Source organism: Pristiophorus japonicus, chromosome 18 (assembly GCF_044704955.1).
Source record: "Pristiophorus japonicus isolate sPriJap1 chromosome 18, sPriJap1.hap1, whole genome shotgun sequence".
Lineage (NCBI taxonomy): Eukaryota > Metazoa > Chordata > Chondrichthyes > Pristiophoridae > Pristiophorus > Pristiophorus japonicus.
Genome location: NC_091994.1, coordinates 5,384,909 through 5,406,201, shown reverse-complemented (window position 1 = coordinate 5,406,201; position 21,293 = coordinate 5,384,909). Strand labels below are relative to the sequence as shown.

The window sequence follows — 21,293 nt, the reverse complement described above, 5'->3', positions numbered from 1 at the left end:
GAGGATTGGGAGAAATTTAGAATTCAGCAGAGGACAAAGGGTTTAATTAAGAGGGGGGAAAATAGAGTACGAGAAGAAGCTTGCTGGGATCATAAAAACTGACTGCAAAAGCTTCTACAGATATGTGAAGAGAAAAAGATTGGTGAAGACAAACGTAGGTCTTCACACCATTTTTGGTCATGAATTGTGCAAATTCTTCTGAACGAAATTGTGGTCCATTATCCGAAACAATCTCTTCAGGGAGGCCAAATGAAGAAAATAATTTTCGTAAAATGTCCAATGTTTTACTTGTTATTATTTTCCACATTGGAAACACCTCAACCCACTTTGAATGGCTATCAATCACAATGAACAATTGTTGTCCTTCTAACTCAGCAAAATCAATATGTAGCCTTTGCCACACCCTGGGAGGCCATTTCCATGGCTGTAATGGTACTGGTGGTGGTTGCTTGCTTACCGATTGACATGTCGTACACTGACTCACGATGTACTCTATATCTTTGTCAAGACCTGGCCACCATAAATAATTGCGTGCAAAACTCTTGGTCAAGCACATTCCCAGGTACTGGTCATGGAGGTCTCCTAATAATTTGGACCTGAATTTATTTGGTATAACCACTCTTGCACCCCACATGATACAATCTTTATCGACTGATAATTCATTCCTACGAATGAAGAATGGATGTGTATCGTTGTCTGTTAGCTGGTTTGGCCATCCATTAGCAATATAATCATACACCTTTGACATCACTGGGTCATGTTTGGTTGCTCTACCAATCTCTTCAGCTGTGACTGGCAGTTCATCAACGTATGAAAAATAAAACACTTCTTCCCTATCAGGTGTAACTTGTGATGGGGAAGGCAATCTAGACATTGCATCAGCATTACTGTGATCAGCTGATCGTCTGTATTCAATATCATATGTATATGCTGACAAAATCAAAGCCCATCTCTGCATTCGGGCTGCAGTTAATGTTGGAACTGGGGACTTTGGATGGAGGATTGCTGTTAGGGGCTTATGGTCCGTAACGAAGGTAAACTTACGACTATACAAGTATTTGTGAAATTTCTTGACCCCAAAAATTAATGCCAAAGCTTCCCTTTCAATTTGCGCATAATTACTCTCACTGGCACTGAAGCAAAAGCAATTGGTCTCTCCTCCCCACTACTTAATACATGAGAGATTACCGGTTAGCCTGACATCAGTTGTGGGGAAAATGTTGGAATCAATTATTAAAGATGAAATAACAATGCATTTGGAAAGCAGTGACAGGATCGGTCGAAGTCAACATGGATTTATGAAAGGGAAATCGTGCTTGACAAATCTTCTGGAATTTTTTGAGGATGTAACTAGTGGAGTGGACAAGGGACAACCAGTGGATGTGGTGTATTTGGACTTTCAAATGTTGGAATCAATTATTAAAGATGAAATAACAATGCATTTGGAAAGCAGTGACAGGATCGGTCGAAGTCAACATGGATTTATGAAAGGGAAATCGTGCTTGACAAATCTTCTGGAATTTTTTGAGGATGTAACTAGTGGAGTGGACAAGGGACAACCAGTGGATGTGGTGTATTTGGACTTTCAAAAGGCTTTTGACAAGGTGCCACATGAGATTATTGTGCAAAATTAAAGCACATCATATTGGGGGTAATGTACTGACGTGGATAGAGAACTGGTTGGCAGACAGGAAGCAGAGAGTTGGGATAAACGGGTCCTTTTCAGAATGGCAGGCAGTGACTAGTGGGGTGCCGCAGGGCTCAGTGCATTAATGATTGAGATGAAGGAATTGAGTTTAATATCTCCAAGTTTGCAGATGACACTAAACTGGGTGACGGTGTGTGCTGTGAGGAGGACACTAAGAGGCTGCAGGGTGACTTGGACAGGTTAGATGAGTGGATAAATGCATGGCAGATGCAGTATAATGTGGATAAATGTGAGGTTATCCACTTTGGGGGCAAAAACATGAAGACAGAATATTATCTGAATGGTGGAAGATTAAGAAAAGGGGAGGTGCAACGAGACCTGGGTGTCATGGTACATCAGTAATTGAAAGTTGGCATGCAGGTACAACAGGCAGTGAAGAAGGCAAATGGTATGTTGGTCTTCATAGCTAGGGGTTTTGAGTATAGGAGCAGGGAGGTCTTACTGCAGTTGTACAGGGCCTTGGTGAGGCCTCATCTGGAATATTGTATTCAGTTTTGGTCCCCTAATCTGAGGAAGGACGTTCTTGCTATTGAGGGAGTGCAGCGAAGGTTCACCAGACTGATTCCCGGGATGGCTGGACTGACATATGAGGAGAGACAGGATCGACTGGGCCTTTCTTCACTGGTGTTTAGAAGGATGAGAGGGGATCTCATAGAAACATATAAGATTCTGACGGGACAGGACAGGTTAGATCTAGGAAGAATGTTCCCGATGTTGGGGAAGTCCAGTCTTATGATAAGGGGTAAGCCATTTAGGACTGAGATGAGGAGAAACTTTTTCACTCAGAGAGTTGTTAACCTGTGGAATTTCCTATCGCAGAGAGTTGTTGATGTCAGTTCGTTGGATATGTTCAAGGGGGAGTTAGATGCGGCCCTTACGGCTAAAGGGATCAAGGGGTATGGAGAGAAAGCAGGGAAGGGGTACTGAGGTGAATGATCAGCTATGATCATTCAATAATAGTGGTGCAGGCTCGAAGGGCCGAATGGCCTACTCCTGCACCTATTTTCTATGTTTCTACACCCCACCCTATCTCTATAACCTCCGCCAGCCCTACACCCCTCCCTATCTCTCTAAACTCCTCCAGCCCCTACAACCCTCCCTATTGCTGTAACCTCCTTCAGCCCTACACCTCTTCCTAACTCTGTAACCTGCTGCAGATGCTACACCCCTCCCTATCTCTGTAACCCCCTTCAGCCCTATTACTCTCCAAGATCTCTGTAACCACCTCCAGCCCTACACACTCCCTATCTCTGTAACCTCCTCTAGCCTACACCCCTCCCGATCTCTGTAACCCCCTCCAGCTAGACATGCCCGAGATCTCTGCGCTCCTCCAATTCTGCCTTGTTGAGCTTTGGCCGTGCCCGGGCCCTAAGTTGTGGAATTCGCTCCCTAAACTTCTTGACCTCTCTTGTTTAAGACGCTACTTAAAACCTCCCTGTTTTTGGTCACTTGTCCTGATATCGCCTTTTGTGGCTCGGTGTCAATATTGTGTCTGATTTAGCCTCCTGTGAATCGCCTTTAAAGGCGCTAAATTCAGGCTGTTGGAATCTGAGTGGGCAATGGAGAGAAGCGGCGGTACATCGACTTGGGAAAGGGGGAAATCGGCGCAAAGGAGGAAAATCAGGCGATAGAGCGACAAGGGGCAGTACCGGCCGCCGCCGCCGGACGGCGCAGGGGAGCTGCGGCCAGGGTGAGTCGCGGAGCCCAGGGCCTGAGCTCAGGCTGCGGCCGGGGAGCGGGGCGAGGCCGTGGCCCGGGTCCTGAGCTCAGGCTGCGGACGGGGAGCGGGGAGAGGCCGGGGCCTGAGCTCAGGCTGCGGCCGGGGAGCGGGGAGAGGCCGGAGCCTGGGGCCTGTGCTCAGGCGGGGAGCGGGGAGAGGCCGGGGCGCGGGCCGGAGCGGGGGGCGCGGGCGTTTGCGCCGCATTTCCGGCCGAATGGCGAGCGAGGCGGAGAATGCCGCCTCCCACAGTGGAACATCCCGCCGGGCGGTGGGGAGGGGCGCCCCGTCCGGCATTGGGAAATTCCCCTCACCCCTCACCCCCTCCCCCTCCCCTCTCTCTCCCCCTCCCCCTCACTCTCCTCCCCCCCTTCTCCCTCCCCCCCCTCCCCCTCACTCTCCTCCCCCCTCCCCCTCACTCTCCTCCCCCCCTCCCCCTCACTCTCCCTCCCCTCCCCCTCACTCTCCCCCCCTCACTCTCCCCCCCCTCCCCCTCACTCTCCCCCTCCCCCTCACTCTCCCCCCCCCTCCCCCTCACTCTCCCCCCCTCCCCCTCACTCTCCTCCCCCTCCCCCTCTCCTCCCCCCTCCCTCTCCTCCCCCTCTCCCCCTCACTCCTCCCCCCCCTCCCCCTCACTCTCCCCCCTCCCCCTCACTCTCCCCCCCCTCCCCCTCACTCTCCCCCCCCCTCCCCCTCACTCTCCTCCCCTCACTCTCCTCCCCCCCTCCCTTCACTCTCCTCCCCCCCTTCCCCCTCACTCTCCTCCCCCCCTCCCCCTCACTCTCCTCCCCCCCCTCCCCCTCACTCTCCTCCCCCCCTCCCCCTCACTCTCCTCCCCCCCTCCCCCTCACTCTTCTCCCCCCCCTCCCCCTCACTCTTCTCCCCCCCCTCACTCTTCTCCCCCCCCCACCCTCACTCTTCTCCCCCCCCCCCACCCTCACTCTTCTTCCCCCCCACCCTCACTCTCCTCCCCCCCCTCCCCTCACTCTCCTCCCCCTCACTCTCCTCCCCCCCCTCCCCCTCACTCTCCTCCCCCCCCTCCCCCTCACTCTCCTCCCCCCCTCCCCCTCACTCTCCTCCCCCCCCTCCCCCTCACTCTCCTCCCCCCTCCCCCTCACTCTCCTCCCCCCCTCCCCCTCACTCTTCTCCCCCCCCTCTCACTCTTCTCCCCCCCTCACCCTCACTCTTCTCTTTCCCCCCCCCCACCCTCACTCTTCTCTTTCCCCCCCCCACCCTCACTCTTCTCTTCTCCCCCCCCACCCTCACTCTTCTCTTTCCCCCACCCCCCGCCCCCTCACTCTTCTCCCCCTGCCCCCTCACCCTCACCCTCCTCAATCCCCAGTTACGATCTGGAAGGCGCTTCCTGAAAGGAAGCAGATTCAACAATAACTTTCAAAAGAGAATAAGTTAAATACTTGTGAAGGAAAGTTTGCCGGGCTGCGGGGAAAAGGCTGGGGGAGTGGGACTGATTGGATCGCGCTCTCACCGAGCCGGCACAGGCTCGATGGGGCCAATGGCCCCCTCTCGTGCTGCATCGTTCTGTGATCTTAGCCGACTGAATAACGAGGGGAGCGAAGGATCTCTCCCTGCTCATATCCCTGTGTGTCTCCCCTTTCCTTCCTCAGGCCGGGATATTCCTTGTCGGGAATGCTGTTTTGCCGACCGCGGACATGACGTCTGTGAGGCGCGCCGAGCCGGATGTTGCCCGGACGGGAACCTGCCCCGGGATGTGTCCGGACCGCGAGAGGGAAGAGCGACAGAGGCAGATGCGACTTCACAAGTTCGAAATCCTGGCGGGAACGGCGGGAGACCGGGTGCCCAGAGCCGACCCGCGGAGGGCGGTGAAGGAATATTCGCGGCCCGCGGCCGGGAAGGAGGCTGCTCGACTGTGTGAGCTTCGCCCGGCCGCTGTCTTGCTGCAAACGGTCCATTACTTGATCGATGAGATCGTTCCCGGGCGCGAGGGGCCCTGGGCGGAGGTCTACGACTACGTGTTTGACCGCCTGCGCAGTGTCCGCCAGGACATGACCATCCAGCGGGTCAGGGGCCGTGTGGCAGTGACCATTCTGGAGAAGAGTCTGCGCTTCCTCATCTGTGCCGCGTACTGGCTCTGCGAAGAGCCCATCCAGGTCTTTGATCCGAAGATGAATGATGTGCATGTGCAGGAGTGCTTCAGCTGCCTGCTCACCAGCTACTGCACTGGGGAGTACGAGAATGAAGCCGAGTTTCAGGCTCTCGCCCTGCTGTATAACCTGGGTACGTCGGTGCCCGGCGGATTAAACAAACCAGTGACCTTCCATCGGGATTCTGATGAAGGGTCATCGACCTGAAATGTTCACTCTGTTTCTCTCTCCACAGATGCTGCCTGACCTGCTGAGTGTTTCCAGCAATTTCTGTTTTTATTTCAGATTCCAGCATCCGCGTTATTTTGCTTTTGGTTTAAAGAACCCCGCTCATCTCCGCAGTTCACGGAGCGAGCCTGGGGGTGGGGGTGGGCAAGGTGTTCCCATCAATCGTATCCTCCGACAGCCGCCTCCTACAACCATACAAGTTTACAGCACAGATACTCTGTATCTAACCCGTGCTGTACCTGCCCTGGGAGTGTTTGATGGGACAGTGGAGAGGGAGCTTTACTCTGTATCTAACCCGTGCTGTACCTGCCCTGAGAGTGTTTGATGGGACAGTGTAGAGGGAGCTTTACTCTGTATCTAACCCCGTGCTGTACCTGCCCTGGGAGTGTTTGATGAGACAGTGTAGAGGGAGCTTTACTCTGTATCTAACCCCGTGCTGTACCTGCCCTGGGAGTGTTTGATGGGACAGTGTAGAGGGAGCTTTACTCTGTATCTAACCTGTGCTGTACCTGCCCTGGGAGTGTTTGATGGGACAGTGGAGAGGGAGCTTTACTCTGTATCTAACCTGTGCTGTACCTGCCCTGGGAGTGTTTGATGGGACAGTGGAGAGGGAGCTTTACTCTGTATCTAACCCCGTGCTGTACCTGCCCTGGGAGTGTTTGATGGGACAGTGTAGAGGGAGGTTTACTCTGTATCTAACCTGTGCTGTACCTGCCCTGGGAGTGTTTGATGGGACAGTGGAGAGGGAGCTTTACTCTGTATCTAACCCCGTGCTGTACCTGCCCTGGGAGTGTTTGATGGGACAGTGTAGAGGGAGCTTTACTCTGTATCTAACCCCGTGCTGTACCTGCCCTGGGAGTGTTTGATGGGACAGTGTAGAGGGAGCTCGGGTCCAGGAGATTTGTCGGGTTTCAGTGGCATTGTTTTTTCCAATACTCTTTTCTTGCTGACGTTATGTTTGGTGAGTTCCAGTCGTTGATTCAGCATTAGTTTCCTTGGACTATCGGGTAAATCCTATTCCCCGACTGTGAAGACTGTAAAGTGATTATTCAACAAGTTTGCCATTTCCTTATTTTCATTTGCAATATTTCCCGTAGCTACTTTTAAAGGACCCATGTTACCATTTCACTAATATAATTGTTAAAACTTTTGGTGTTAGCTTTGATATCCCTCACAAATTTCTTTTCGTAGTCCCTTTTTGCAGCTCTGACTATCTTTTTGTCATCCTTTGCTGCTCTTGACCTCTCCCCGTCTCCGGGTCGACACTATTCTTCGCACCTTTCTGCGCTCTTTCCGTTAGTTTTCTGTTGTCTCGCACCCCATTTGCCGAGCATGGTTGTTTCATTGGGTAAGTAGAGCTCTTTCCCCTTAAGGATTTATACAGATCCTGTATTAAGCTATATTCCACAGTTTATCTGTAGCTTTACCCAGTGGGCAGCATTCTCGCCTCTGGGCCAGAAGGTCATGGGTTCGAGCCCCACTTCAGGGACTTGAGCACAAATATCCAGGCTGACAATCCAGTGCAGTACTGAGGGAGCGCCGCACTGTCGGAGGGGCTGTACTGAGGGAGCGCTGCACTGTCGGAGGGGCTGTACTGAGGGAGCGCTGCACTGTCGGAGGGGCAGTACTGAGGGAGCGCTGCACTGTCGGAGGGGCAGTACTGAGGGAGCGCTGCACTGTCGGAGGGGCAGTGCTGGGGCACTGCTGAGGGAGCGCCGCAGTGTCGGAGGGGCAGTACTGAGGGAGAGCCGCACTGTCGGAGGGGCAGTCCTGAGGGAGAGCTGCACTGTCGGAGGGGCAGGACTGAGGGAGCCCCGCACTGTCGGAGGGGCAGTACTGAGGGAGAGCTGCACTGTTGGAGGTGCCGTCTTTTGGATGAGACATTAAATCGAAGCCCCGTCTGCTCTCTCAGGCGGACGTAAACGATCCCATGGCACTATTTCGAAGAAGAGCAGGGGAGTTATCCCGGTGTCCTGGGGCCAATATTTATCCCTCAATCAACATCACAAAAAAACAGAATTCTGGTCATTATCACACTGCTGCTTGTGGGAGCTTGCTGTGCACAAATTGGCTGCCATGTTTCCCACATTACAACAGTGACTACACTTCAAAAGTACTTAATTGGCTGTAAAGTGCTTTGAGGTAGTTGTGAAAGACGCTATATAAATGCAAGTCTTTCTTTACCCAATAATGTTGATCCCAGACACACACTCACTCTCTCTCTAACGATCCCAGACTCTCTCTCTCTCTCTGTGTAACAATCCCAAAATCTCTCTCTCTGTAGCAATCCCAGACTCTCTCTCTCTCTCTCTCTCTCTCTCTAATGATCCCAGACTCTCTCTCTCTCTCTAATGATCCCAGACTCTCTCTCTCTCTCTAACGATCCCAGACTCTCTCTCTCTCTCTCTAATGATCCCAGACTCTCTCTGTGTAACAATCCCAGACTCTCTCTCTCTCTAACGATCCCAGACTCTCTCACTCTCTCTCTCTCTCTAACGATCCCAGACTCTCTCTCTCACTCTCTCTCTCTCTAACGATCCGAGACTCTCTCTCACTCTCTCTCTCTCTCTAACGATCCCAGACTCTCTCTCTCTCTAACGATCCCAGACTCTCTCTCTCTCTCTAACGATCCCAGACTCTCTCTCTCTAACGATCCCAGACTCTCTCTCACTCTCTCTCTCTAACGATCCCAGACTCTCTCACTCTCTCTCTCTCTAACGATCCCAGACTCTCTCTCTCTCTCTCTCTAACGATCCCAGACTCTCTCTCTCTCTCTAATGATCCCAGACTCTCTCTCTCTCTCTAACGATCCCAGACTCTCTCTCTCTCTCTCTCTAATGATCCCAGACTCTCTCTCTCTCTCTAATGATCCCAGACTCTCTCTCTAATGATCCCAGACTCTCTCTCTCTCTCTCTAATGATCCCAGACTCTCTCTCTCTGTTTAACAATCCCAGACTCTCTCTCTCTCTAACGATCCCAGACTCTCTCACTCTCTCTCTCTCTCTAACGATCCCAGACTCTCTCTCTCTCACTCTAACGATCCCAGACTCTCTCTCTCTCTAACGATCCCAGACTCTCTCACTCTCTCTCTCTCTCTAACGATCCCAGACTCTCTCTCTCTCTCTAACGATCCCAGACTCTCTCTCTCTCTCTCTCTAACGATCCCAGACTCTCTCTCTCTCTCTCTCTCTCTAACGATCCCAGACTCTCTCTCTCTCTCTAACGATCCCAGACTCTCTCTCACTCTCTAACGATCCCAGACTCTCTCTCTCTCTCTCTCTCTAACGATCCCAGACTCTCTCACTCTCTCTCTCTCTAACGATCCCAGACTCTCTCTCACTCTCTAACGATCCCAGACTCTCTCACTCTCTCTCTCTCTAACGATCCCAGACTCTCTCTCTCTCTCTAACGATCCCATACTCTCTCTCTCTCTCTCTCTAATGATCCCAGACTCTCTCTCCCTCTCTCTAATGATCCCAGACTCTCTCTCTCTCTCTCTCTAATGATTCCAGACTCTCTCTCTCTCTCTCTCTAATGATTCCAGACTCTCTCTCTCTCTCTGTAACAATCCCAGACTCTCTCTCTCTCTCTAACGATCCCAGACTCTCTCTCTCACTCTCTCTCTCTAACGATCCCAGACTCTCTCTCTCTCTCTCTAACGATCCCAGACTCTCTCACTCTCTCTCTCTCTAACGATCCCAGACTCTCTCTCTCTCTCTAATGATCCCAGACTCTCTCTCTCTCTGTGTAACAATCCCAGACTCTCTCTCTCTCTAACGATCCCAGACTCTCTCACTCTCTCTCTCTCTAACGATCCCAGACTCTCTCTCTCTAATGATCCCAGACTCTCTCTCTCTCTGTGTAACAATCCCAGACTCTCTCTCTCTCTAACAATCCCAGACTCTCTCTCTCTCTCTAACGATCCCAGACTCTCTCTCTCTCTCTCTCTCTCTAACGATCCCAGACTCTCTCACTCTCTCTCTCTAACGATCCCAGACTCTCTCTCTCTCTCTCTAATGATCCCAGACTCTCTCTCTCTCTCTCTCTAATGATTCCAGACTCTCTCTCTCTCTCTGTAACAATCCCAGACTCTCTCTCTCACTCTCTCTCTCTCTAACGATCCCAGACTCTCTCACTCTCTCTCTCTCTAACGATCCCAGACTCTCTCTCTCTCTCTCTCTCTCTCTAACGATCCCAGACTCTCTCTCTCTCTCTCTCTCTCTAATGATCCCAGACTCTCTCTCTCTCTCTAATGATCCCAGACTCTCTCTCTCTCTCTCTAATGATCCCAGACTCTCTCTCTCTGTGTAACAATCCCAGACTCTCTCTCTCTCTAACGATCCCAGACTCTCTCACTCTCTCTCTCTCTCTAACGATCCCAGACTCTCTCTCTCTCTCTAACGATCCCAGACACTCTCTCTCTCTCTCTCTAACGATCCCAGACTCTCTCACTCTCTCTCTCTCTAACGATCCCAGACTCTCTCTCTCTCTCTCTAACGATCCCAGACTCTCTCTCTCTCTCTCTCTAATGATCCCAGACTCTCTCTCTCTCTCTCTAATGATCCCAGACTCTCTCTCTCACTCTCTCTCTCTCTCTAACGATCCCAGACTCTCTCACTCTGTCTAACGATCCCAGACTCTCTCTCTCACTCTCTCTCTCTCTAACGATCCCAGACTCTCTCTCTCTCTCTCTCTCTAACGATCCCAGACTCTCTCACTCTCTCTCTCTCTAACGATCCCAGACTCTCTCTCTCTCGCTGTGTAATGATCCCAGATTCTCTCTCTCTTGTGTCCCTAGGGTCGGTGAAATCTCTCCATCACGCCTTGCTCCTGCCTGACCACATCAGAGGTGTGCCTGACGTGCAGCAGGCGTTCCGCATTAACCGCGCGCTGGAGGAAGGGAACTTTGTACGTTGCCTGCGCGTGGTGCGCTGCCTGCCCTTTCTGCCGGGCTGCGCGGTTCACCGGCACCTGCCGGCGCTGCGGCGCGGACTGCTGCGCGTCTTCAGCCACGGTTACAGTAGCCGCAACTGCCGCTACCCCCTGCGGACCCTGACGGACCTGCTGGCTGTGGACAGCCAGCTGGCAGCTGCTGAACTCTGCCAGCGACACGGCCTCGAGGTGGCGGGCGGCTCGGTGCGTTTCCAGAGGAGCTGCTACAGGGACCCCGACCCCAACCCCGGATCACCCGCACTGAGGCTCATCGGCAAAGAGCAAGGAGACAGAGCCAAGTCCAGTATCATCCATGGCCACAGACCATCGCCAGACTGAGCGCCAGACAGGCAGACACCAAGTCTCCCCGACCCCTGGCCTGCTCTGCACCTGCTCTTTACAAGGCCTCTGGACATGAGACCTGGGACCTGAGTCCCAGTCCACCCATCCTAATGGGGCGAAAGTGTCCTGTCTACTGTGAGAGTGCTACTGGCGAGGAGGGAGGGGGGAAGCGGGGGGGAAAGGATTGAGAGTGCTTCTCCAACTGCCCCCAACCTGCCCTCAATTGGCAGTCTGACTGTGGGAGGCCACAGGACAGCCAGATCAGTGAGAGAAGCAACAGAGCTTTACTCTGTATCTAACCCCGTGCTGTACCTGCCCTGGGAGTGTTTGATGGGACAGTGTAGAGAGAGCTTTACTCTGTATCTAACCCGTGCTGTACCTGCCCTGGGAGTGTTTGATGGGACAGTGTAGAGGGAGCTTTACTCTGTATCTAACCCCCTGTACCTGCCCTGGGAGTGTTTGATGGGACAGTGTAGAGGGAGCTTTACTCTGTATCTAACCCATGCTGTACCTGCCCTGGGAGTGTTTGATGGGACAGTGTAGAGGGAGCATTACTCTGTCTCTAACCCGTGCTGTACCTGCCCTGGGAGTGTTTGATGAGACAGTGTAGAGGGAGCTTTACTCTGTATCTAACCCCGTGCTGTACCTGCCCTGGGAGTGTTTGATGAGACAGTGTAGAGGGAGCTTTACTCTGTATCTAACCCCGTGCTGTACCTGCCCTGGGAGTGTTTGATGAGACAGTTTGAGGGAGCTTTACTCTGTATCTAACCCCGTGCTGTACCTGCCCTGGGAGTGTTTGATGGGACAGTGTAGAGGGAGCTTTACTCTGTATCTAACCCCGTGCTGTACCTGCCCTGGGAGTGTTTGATGGGACAGTGTAGAGGGAGCTTTTCTCTGTATCTAACCCCTGCTGTACCTGCCGTGGGAGTGTTTGATGTGTTTTTCACTGTATTTTATTTGTATAAAATTTATATTAAAACATTTTTTAAAGTTAAGGTTTTAGTTCATTTTATTGAATTATGTGACGATATGCTAATGGCCAGAGCTGACCTCTCCCCTCTCTGTGACTGATGTCTTGAAAACTGACCTCCAAGGGCTGAAAATACAAAAGAAAGACAAATTGGGTGCCGTCTTCGAAACTTCAAGAAAAAGTACTTCATTGGCTGTAAAGCTCTTTTGGACGTGAAAGGCGCTATCGAAATGCAAGTTCTTTCTTTTATATAAATATAAATATTGCGAGCACCCAGGTTAAACAGGGTGTGTCCAAGGCATCCAACACTGCCACAAATTTCGGATATTGTTTTTATTTGACTGCTCTGTCTTTCGAAAGAATGGCCTCAGATCACGGGACAGGAACACAAACGATATTGTTCCAGAGAGAGTCAGTTCCAATAGTGAAAACTCGTTTTACATTGTCCACCGGGATATTGCAGTGAATCCGAGCGGAGTCATTGACTGTCACCTGGGAGTCCCTGGCCAAAGACCACCCTAAGTGGAGGAAGTGCATCCGGGAGGGAGCTGAGCACCTCGAGTCTCGTCGCCGAGAACATGCAGAAATCAAGCGCAGGCAGCGGAAGGAGCGTGCGGCAAACCAGTCCCACCCACCCCTTCCCTCAACCACTGTCTGTCCCACCTGTGACGGAGTCTGTGGTTCTCGTATTGGACTGTTCAGCCACCAAAGAACTCACTTCAGGATTGGAAGCAAGTCTGCCTCGATTCCGAGGGACTGCCTATGATGATGAGGGGTGACGTCAGGAAGCACTCCTTCACACAAAGGGTGGTTGAAATCTTGAACTCTCCCACAAAAAGTAAATAGATTTTGTTGGGTAAGGGTATTAAGGGTCGCAGAACCAAGGCGGTTAGATGGAGTTAAGATACAGATCAGCCGTCATCTGATTGAATGGCGAGACAGGCTTGAGGGGCTAACTGGCCTCTTTGTGTTTCAGATCTGTTCGTCAACAAGACTTTTTAAAACTTTTCGCTTGCTTTGTTTGAATTGTTAAATTAATGGGTGTAAAAATATTTTCAGTTGAAGTTTGGTGTGAAATTATTGTTTGATATGTAGACCTCTTGAAGTAGTTTTGTTTGTTCTGGCAAGTTCATATCGAAACGCCTTCCCGAAATAATAATGCCGTCTCCGCCACTGAGGGCCGGCTGTTCCTGTCGCCGCCAGTGGATGGTGCTGTCTCCCCAGGAAACAGCCGCGCATCCAAATACTTACCGACGGTGATGAGGTTAAAAAAGCATCTGGGTTACTTGGGTTTATAGAATCATAGAATCATACAGCACAGAAGGAGGCCATTCACAAATAGAGGAATAGAATATAAAAGCAAAGAGATCATGCTTTATAAATCACTGGTTAAGTTTCAGCTGGGGTATTGTGGCCAATTCTGGGCCCCACATTGCAGGAACGACGTAAAGGCCTTCGAAAGGGTCCAGAGGAGCTTTACCAGGATGTTACCAGGGAAAGGGAACTTACGTTGGAAAAGTTCGGACTGTTCTCCTTGGAACAGAGAAGGTGAAGAGGTGACCCAGCAGAGGTTTTCAGGATGAGGAGAAGTTTTAATAGAGAAACCATTCCCTCTGAACGGTGGGTCAATAACCAGAGGTCATGGATTTAAAATCATTGGCAGAACATCGAGAGGGGAGATGAGGAGAAATGTTTTCACAGAGTAATGGGGATCTGGAACGCTCTCCCTGAACAGGTGGTGGGAGCGGATTCCATCAATAATGTTAAAGGGAGTTGGACAGGGTCCCGGAGGACGGGGAGCTGACAGGGTCCCGGAGGACGGGGAGCTGACAGGGTCCCGGACACAAGGCGGGGAGGGGGTGGGGGATTGAGCACGACTCACAGAGCCAGCACAGGCCCGACGGGCCGAGTGGCCTCCTCCTGCGCTGTAAGCTTCTATGAAATACCCCGCATGCTACAAAGATCCCTGGTCTTCAGAGACAATCCCATGAAGTCGTGGGTGAGGTCTGGTTACGGTTGCCTAACTCTGCTGGTGCACAGTGTGGCTTGAAGCGGAGCCTGTGTGCACTGGGGACGCTGCGTAGCCTTGGCTCTGACACCCTGTGCCAACACTCTCCTGGCCAGCCTTCTACCCTCCCTAAACTTCAGCTCATCCAAACTGCTGCCCCGTGTCCTAACTCACACTGAGCCCCACTCACCCATCACCCCCTGTGCTCGCTGCCCCATGTCCTAACTCGCACCAAGTCTCACTCACCCATCATCCCCTGTGCTCACTGCCCCGTGTCCTAACTCGCACCAAGTCTCACTCGCCCATCATCCCCTGTGCTTGCTGCCCCGTGTCCTAACTCACACCCAGTCCCGCTCACCCATCACCCCCTGTGCTCGCTGACCTACATTGGCTCCCATTCCGGCAACGCCTCGATTTCAAAATTCTCATCCTTGTTTTCATCGGAAGGAACACAGGAACAGGAGGAGGCCATTCAGCCCCTCCAGACTGTTCCGCCATTCAATCTGATCCGAATCTTAACTCCATCTACCTGCCTTGTGCTCAAATCCCTCCATGGCCTCGGCCCTCCCTATCTCTGTAATCTCCTTCAGCCCCACAACCCTCTGAGATCTCTGCGCTCCTCCAATTCTGGTCTCTTGGGCATCCCCGATTTTAGTCGCTCCACCATTGGCGGCCATGTTTTCAGCTGCCTGGGCCCCAAGCTCTAGAACTCCCTGCCTGAACCTCTCCGCCTCTCCTCCGTTAAGATGCTCATTAAAAGCTACCTCTTTGACCAAGCTTTTGGCCATTTTTCCTGATATATCCTTATGTGGTTCTGTGTCAAATTATGTCTGATTGGTGGCAGATTTGAGGGCCTGCTCTTCGAACACTCTCTTCCTCAGGCGGCCGAAGGCTGTGTTAGCACACTGGAGGCAGTGTTGAACCTCATTGTCTGTATGTAGCCTGAATGGCTCAGAGACGTGGACCATGTACAGTGGACACCTCAAATCGTTGGAGAAATATCACCAACGATGTCTCCGCAAGATCCTGCAAATCCCCTGGGAGGACAGACGCACCAATATTAGCGCCCTCAACCAGGCCAACATCCCCAGCGTCGAAGCACTGACCACGCTCGACCAGCTCCGTTGGGTGGGCCACATTGTTCACATGCCCGACACAAGACTCCCAAAGCAAGCGCTCTACTCGGAACTCCTACACGGCAAGTGAGCCCCAGGTGGCAGAGGAAATGTTACAAGGACACCCTCAAAGCCTCCCTGATAAAGTGCAACATCCCCACCGACACCTGGGAGTCCCTGGCCAAAGACCGCCCGAAGTGGAGGAAGTGCATCCGGGAGGGCGCTGAGCACCTCGAGTCTCGTCGCCGAGAGCATGCAGAAATCAAGCGCAGGCAGCGGAAGGAGCGTGCGGCAAACCAGACTCCCCACCCACCCTTACCCTCAACCACTGTCCTACCTGTGATAGAGACTGTAATTCCTATATTGGACTGTACAGTCACCTGTGAACTCACTTTTAGAGTGGAAGCAAGTTTTCCTCGATTTCGAGGGACTGCCTATGATGATGATGTCTGATTCACGCTCCTGTGAAGCACCACAGGCCATTTTACTATGTTAAAGGCGCTATAAAAATGCACGTTCTTGCTGTAGATGGGTGTGACTGCTCGCACGGAGAGAGTGGATCCTCCTTCGTTGGCACATGGCAGCTGTACCCGCGTGGAGTTATCCGTCTGTCGGTGCAGCAGTCCATGTGTTTCTGCCCAGGACAGACCCCCGACTGACCACAAGCTGGCAGTTCCAGGCAGCAGTGACAGTGCTGGGGACACAGTGGGCGTACGGACCGGCTCTGCTCCAATCCGGAGACTCTCATTTCCCAGTGCGGTCCTTCAACCCCCGACACGGGGCCACGAATACAGTGCCAATCCTGCCAGAGCATTGCGCCCGTGTAACGCCCGAATAATCAGGCATGACACTTTGACTCTCACTTGGCACAGACTATACCCCCCCCCCCGCAATGTCCCCCCCTGTCTCCCCCATATACCCCCTCCCTGTCTCCCCCATATACCCCCCTGTCTCCCCCATATACCCCCCCATGTCTCCCCCATATACCCCCCCTGTCACCCCCATATACCCCCCTGTCTCCCCCATATACACCCCCCTGTCACCCCCATATACCCCCCCCGTCTCCCCCATATACCCCCCATGTCTCCCCCATATACCCCCCTGTCTCCCCCATATACTCTCCCCCATATACCCCCCCATGTCTCCCCATATACCCCCCCATGTCTCCCCATATACCCCCCATGTCTCCCTCATATACCCCCCTGTCTCCCCCATATACCCCCCCTGTCTCCCCCATATACCCCCTGTCTCCCCCATATACCCCCCCTGTCACCCCCATATACCCCCCTGTCTCCCCCATATACCCCCCATGTCTCCCCCATATACCCCCCGTCTCCCCCATATACCCCCCCATGTCTCCCCCATATACCCCCCTGTCTCCCCCATATACCCCCCCCGTCTCCCCCATATACCCCCCCTGTCTCCCCCATATACCCCCCCTGTCACCCCCATATACCCCCCCTGTCTCCCCGATATACCCCCCATGTCTCCCCCATATACCCCCCTGTCACCCCCATATACCCCCCGTCTCCCCCATATACACCCCCCTGTCACCCCCATATACCCCCCCCTGTCACCCCCATATACCCCCCCCTGTCTCCCCCATATACCCCCCCATGTCTCCCCCATATACCCCCCTGTCTCCCCCATATACCCTCCTCGTCTCCCCCATATACCCTCCCCGTCTCCCCCATATACCCCCCCATGTCTCCCCCATATACCCCCCCTGTCTCCCCCATATACCCCCCCTGTCTCCCCCATATACCCCCCCTGTCTCCCCCATATACTCCCCCATATACCCAAACCGTTCACAGGGGGACAGCAGGGCAAAGGTCATCACACCGACCACCGGGGCCACGAGTGAGCGGAAACCCCTGCGCTCGCCAGAGAGCAAAGATACAGCTGAAAAGGAAGCCTTTGCCGGTTCTGTGGGGAAGGGGCAGGGGGGAGTGGGACTGAGCCGGCACAGGCTCGATGGGCCGAATGGCCTCCTCCTGTGCTACATCTTAAAAAGCATCGCAGGATTATTCGCTGCCTGTGCACAGGGGCGGGGGGTTAAGCAGCAGGATTGCGGTCAGTGGGGACACAGTTGCCTGGTGGCGGGAGCTCTCACTCTGACAGGGGCATGTTTTGTGGTCGCTGCATCATTTATAACATTAAAAACAAGTTTTTTTGAGCGACTGCAACACATGTTATTGTCAATGAGCAGCAATGAAGTCCAGGCTGACAATAAGTGCCCTCGCCACCCTGTGAGTTGGGGAGATTGTGACGGAGCCAGAAGTCCAACACTCAGCAACTCACCTTATTGAAGACATGTGTACCGAGGATGCTCACACTCGGGCAACCAATCACTTGTGTTTCCATGGAAACGCCATCGCAGATTGGGCTAGAAATCAGTTCCAGAGGGTTTCCCCACAGGGTCCCTGACGGCGAGTGAGTTGTGACCCTCCCTCCCTCCCTTCCTCACTCTCTTCCTCGCTCCCCCCCTCGCATTCCAGCCAGGCTCGTGTTGTGACACCTTTTGTTTCTGAACTGATTTTCTCTCCTTGCGCTGCAAGCCAGGTTGGATGCCTCACATTCCTAAACCGGCCTCTCCGCTCCCCATCTCCACCCCTCGCCCCTTCCCCCCACTCCCCATCCTCGCCCCTTCCCCATCCCCGCGCCCCTCTCCCCCACTCCCCTCGCCCCCCGCTTCTCACCTCACACTCCCTCTCACCCTACCCCATCCATCACCCCACCCCTCCCCATCCAATCCCTTACCCCACTCCTCACTCCCCCTCGCTCATCCCCACCCCTCCACATCCCTCACCCCATTCCCTCTCCCTATCTCTCACCCCCATCCTCACCCCTCGCCCCACACCCCCCTTTACCCATCCACCAGCATCTACAGACGGGGAGTTGGGGGAGTCTCAGAAGCCGGGTTAGCTCCAGCTCAGGAGAGTGCTCACTGCACCAGAGCCCCCGGACCCCCCTCCCTGGGATAGAGGCAGGAGGCTCCCCTGGAATCCAATTCACATTCCCACTTTTCACCCTGCTCCGAGACAGCAAGTGAGACCGGGCTATTCCACCTTGGTGGGGAGGTGGGGGAGCTGTGTCAACAAAGCTTAAACCTGTTCACAAGCACGTTCCAGCAGGGGTCGCAGGTCAGAGTTCAGGAGCAGGGACCCTGGCTTATTTTCCCCCTCAGGATCTCAGCGTGGCCGAGGCCAGTTCCAGCACCTTGTGCAGAGCAGAGATGGAGCCCGGTACCCTCCTGCTCTATGTTGGTCTCTCTTCTCCATCCTTTCACCCCAACTTCTGAATATGGAAACCAGTCCCCCAATGCTCAGCCCCCGTACCCCAGTACCCAACCCCCACACCCTGCACTCCAGCACCCCCATCCTGTACCCCAGTACCCAGCCCCCCCACCCTGTACCCCAGTGCCCAGCCCCCCCCAACCTGCACACCAGCGCCCCCACCATGTAGCCCAGTGCCCAGCTCCCCCCACCCCATACCCCAGCACCCAGCCACCCCCCACCCTGAACTCCATCGCCCCCTCCCAGTACCCCAGTGCCCAATCCCCCCACCCAGTACCCAGCCCTCCAGCCCCCCCAGCCCGTACCCCAGTGCCCAGCCCCCCCAAACCTGCACTCCAGCGCCCCCACCCTGTAACCCAGTGCCCAGCTCCCCCCACCCCATACCCCAGCACCCAGCCCTCCCCCCACCCTGCACTCCAGCGCCCCCTCCCAGTACCCCAGTGCCCAGCCCCCCACCCCGTACCCAGGCCCCCCACCCAGCACCCCAGTGCCCAGCCTCTCCACCCCATACCCCAGTACCCAACCCCCCCCCCACCACGTACCCCAGCGCCCAGCACCCCCCACCCCATATCCCAGCGCCCAACCCATCGCAATATTAAGACTTCGCTCTCTGCATCGAAAGGCAGCTACTGGGAACATCGGTAAAATCTGTGAAACAGGAGCTCCTGGATATTGGGCACCTGCTTGTGAAACCTTCAGTTGTGTGCACACACGCAGGGATATTTGTGTTCACCTGTTCATGGGTGTGTGTGTGTATGTGCGTGCACAGGCTGTGTGTATGTGTGTGTGTGTGTGCGTGCACAGGCTGTGTATATGTGTGTGTGTGTGAGTGTACATGCACAGGCTGTGTGTATGTGTGCGCACAGGCTGTATGTGCGAGCACATTTGGCGTGTCATGTTCGAGCTTCACAGGTAGCAATCCGTGAAATAGTTTCAGTAAGTGTGGGGACGGTTGGCGGGATTGTTGGACAGATGGCAGAAGGTGAAACTTTCGGTGTGAGTGAGAATTGATGATTGGAATTCCCAGAACTGCCTCTTCGCAGCTTAAATTTCCAAAATAAACAGGCATTTCTACAGTGTCTTTCACCACCGGACGTCTCAAAGTACTTCACAGCCAATGAAGTACTTTTGGAGTGTAGTCACTGTTGTAATGTGGGAAACGAGGCAGCTAATTTGTGCACAGCAAGCTCCCACAAACAGCAATGTGATAATGACCAGATAATCTGTTTTTAGTGTTGGTGGAGGGATAATTATTGGCTCCAGGACACCGGAGATAATTCTCCTGCTCTTCTTCCAATAGTGAAGTGAGATCTTTTACATCCACCTGAGAGAGCAGATGGGGCCTCGGTTTAATGTCTTATCCGAATGATGGCACCTTCAACAGTGCAGCGCTCCCTCAGTACTGCCCCACCGACAGTGCAGTGCTGCCTTAGTACAGCCTCTCCAACAGTGCAGCACTACCTCAGTAATGCCCCCTGATAGTGTGCCACTCCCTCAGTACTGCCCCTCCGACAGTGCAGCACTCCCTCAGTACTGACCCTCCGACAGTGCGGTGCTCCCTCAGCACTGCCCCTCCGACAGTGCAGCACATGGGAACATCACCACCTCCATGTTCCCCTCCAAGTCACACACCATCCTGACTTGGAAATATATCGGCCGTTCCTTCATTGTCGCTGAGTCAAAATCCTGGAACTCCCTCCCTAACAGCACCTTCACCACACGGACTGCAGCGGTTCAAGAAGGCGGCTCACCACCACCTTCTCAAGGGGCAATTAGGGATGGGCAATAAATGCCGGCCTTGCCAGCGACGCCCACATTCCTGAGAATGAATATATTTTTTAAAAGATGAGCCCCGATGGGAGCTGAGCGAAGGGTGTGGACTGTGCGGGGCAATGCATGCCACGTGATTGGGTATATGCAGGCAACAGGGTTCATGGAAGGGTCAACAAAATTGGTGCAGTGGTGGTGGGGAAGCAAGGGGAGGGTGAGGGGAACAGGTCTCCCTACTTTACACAGTTTGGAACGAACTGCCTGGGAGGGGGAGCTGGGTTGAGTGGGGGGGGTGTGGGGCGGGGGGCGGGTTGCGGGGGGGCGGGTTGCGAAGGGGTGGCGGGTTGTCGGGGGGGCGGGTTGCGGAGGGGTGGCGGGTTGCGGGGGTAGGGGGGTTGCGAGCGGGGTGGGGTTGCGGGGGGGTAGGTTGTGGGCGGGCGGGAGGGTGGTGAGCACGGCTGGTAACATCAGGAAGTTTGAGAAGGAGCTGGATAAGCTTTTGTTGAGAAAATCAGTTGAGGGATAAACTTTGTGCTCTGAGACATAGGAACAGGAGGAGGCCATTCAGCCCCTCGAGCCTGATCCACTGTTCAATTAGATCAGGACTGATACGTACCTTAACTCTATCTATCTGCCTTGGTTCTGTAACCTTTACCCAACAAACATCTGTCAATCTCAGTTTTGACCCGGGGTCAGCTGGATGGACTGACCGGTGCAGTACACTAACTCTCATGGCACTGACTGCATTGCCTGCTCTCCTGGGACCTGCTGTCGCACACTGCCTGTAACCCACCCTGAAACTGATGGCTGCCTCGTCCTCCTGCCTCTCCAGGGTGAGGCGCTACAGCACGCAGCGTACAAGGCACCCCCGATCAGTCAGGGCAACTGAAATGCTGCTTCGGGATCCAATATTGCATTTGCAACGCCTCAAATTTAAAATTGTCATCCTTGTGTTCAAATCCCTCCATGGCCTCGCAGCTCCCTATCTCTGTGTCTCCTTCAGCCCTCTGAGTGCCTCCAATTCAGGGGTGTTATCCCCGGTATCCTGGCTAATATATATCCCTCAATCAATAGGACAAAAAC

The 21,293-nt window shown here is 53.7% G+C and overlaps 2 protein-coding genes across 2 annotated transcripts in view; both read left to right on the top strand.

Moving 5' to 3' along the window:
- Positions 1-3,376: 3,376 nt before the first annotated feature.
- sac3d1 (SAC3 domain containing 1) lies at positions 3,377-12,046 on the top strand. Its single transcript, XM_070860776.1, has 3 exons — positions 3,377-3,398; positions 5,051-5,681; positions 10,576-12,046. Exons 2-3 carry the CDS (start codon positions 5,096-5,098, stop codon positions 11,046-11,048), a joined length of 1,059 nt encoding a protein of 352 aa, XP_070716877.1. The 5' UTR covers positions 3,377-3,398; positions 5,051-5,095; the 3' UTR covers positions 11,049-12,046.
- Positions 12,047-21,013: 8,967 nt separating this feature from the next.
- The window catches only part of cpamd8 (C3 and PZP like alpha-2-macroglobulin domain containing 8), a 110,137-nt gene continuing 109,857 nt past the window's right edge, over positions 21,014-21,293 (top strand). Inside the window, exon 1 of the mRNA XM_070861074.1 lies at positions 21,014-21,043. Within this exon, the coding sequence (XP_070717175.1) occupies positions 21,014-21,043 (30 nt within the window). The remainder of the gene's footprint in view (positions 21,044-21,293) is intronic.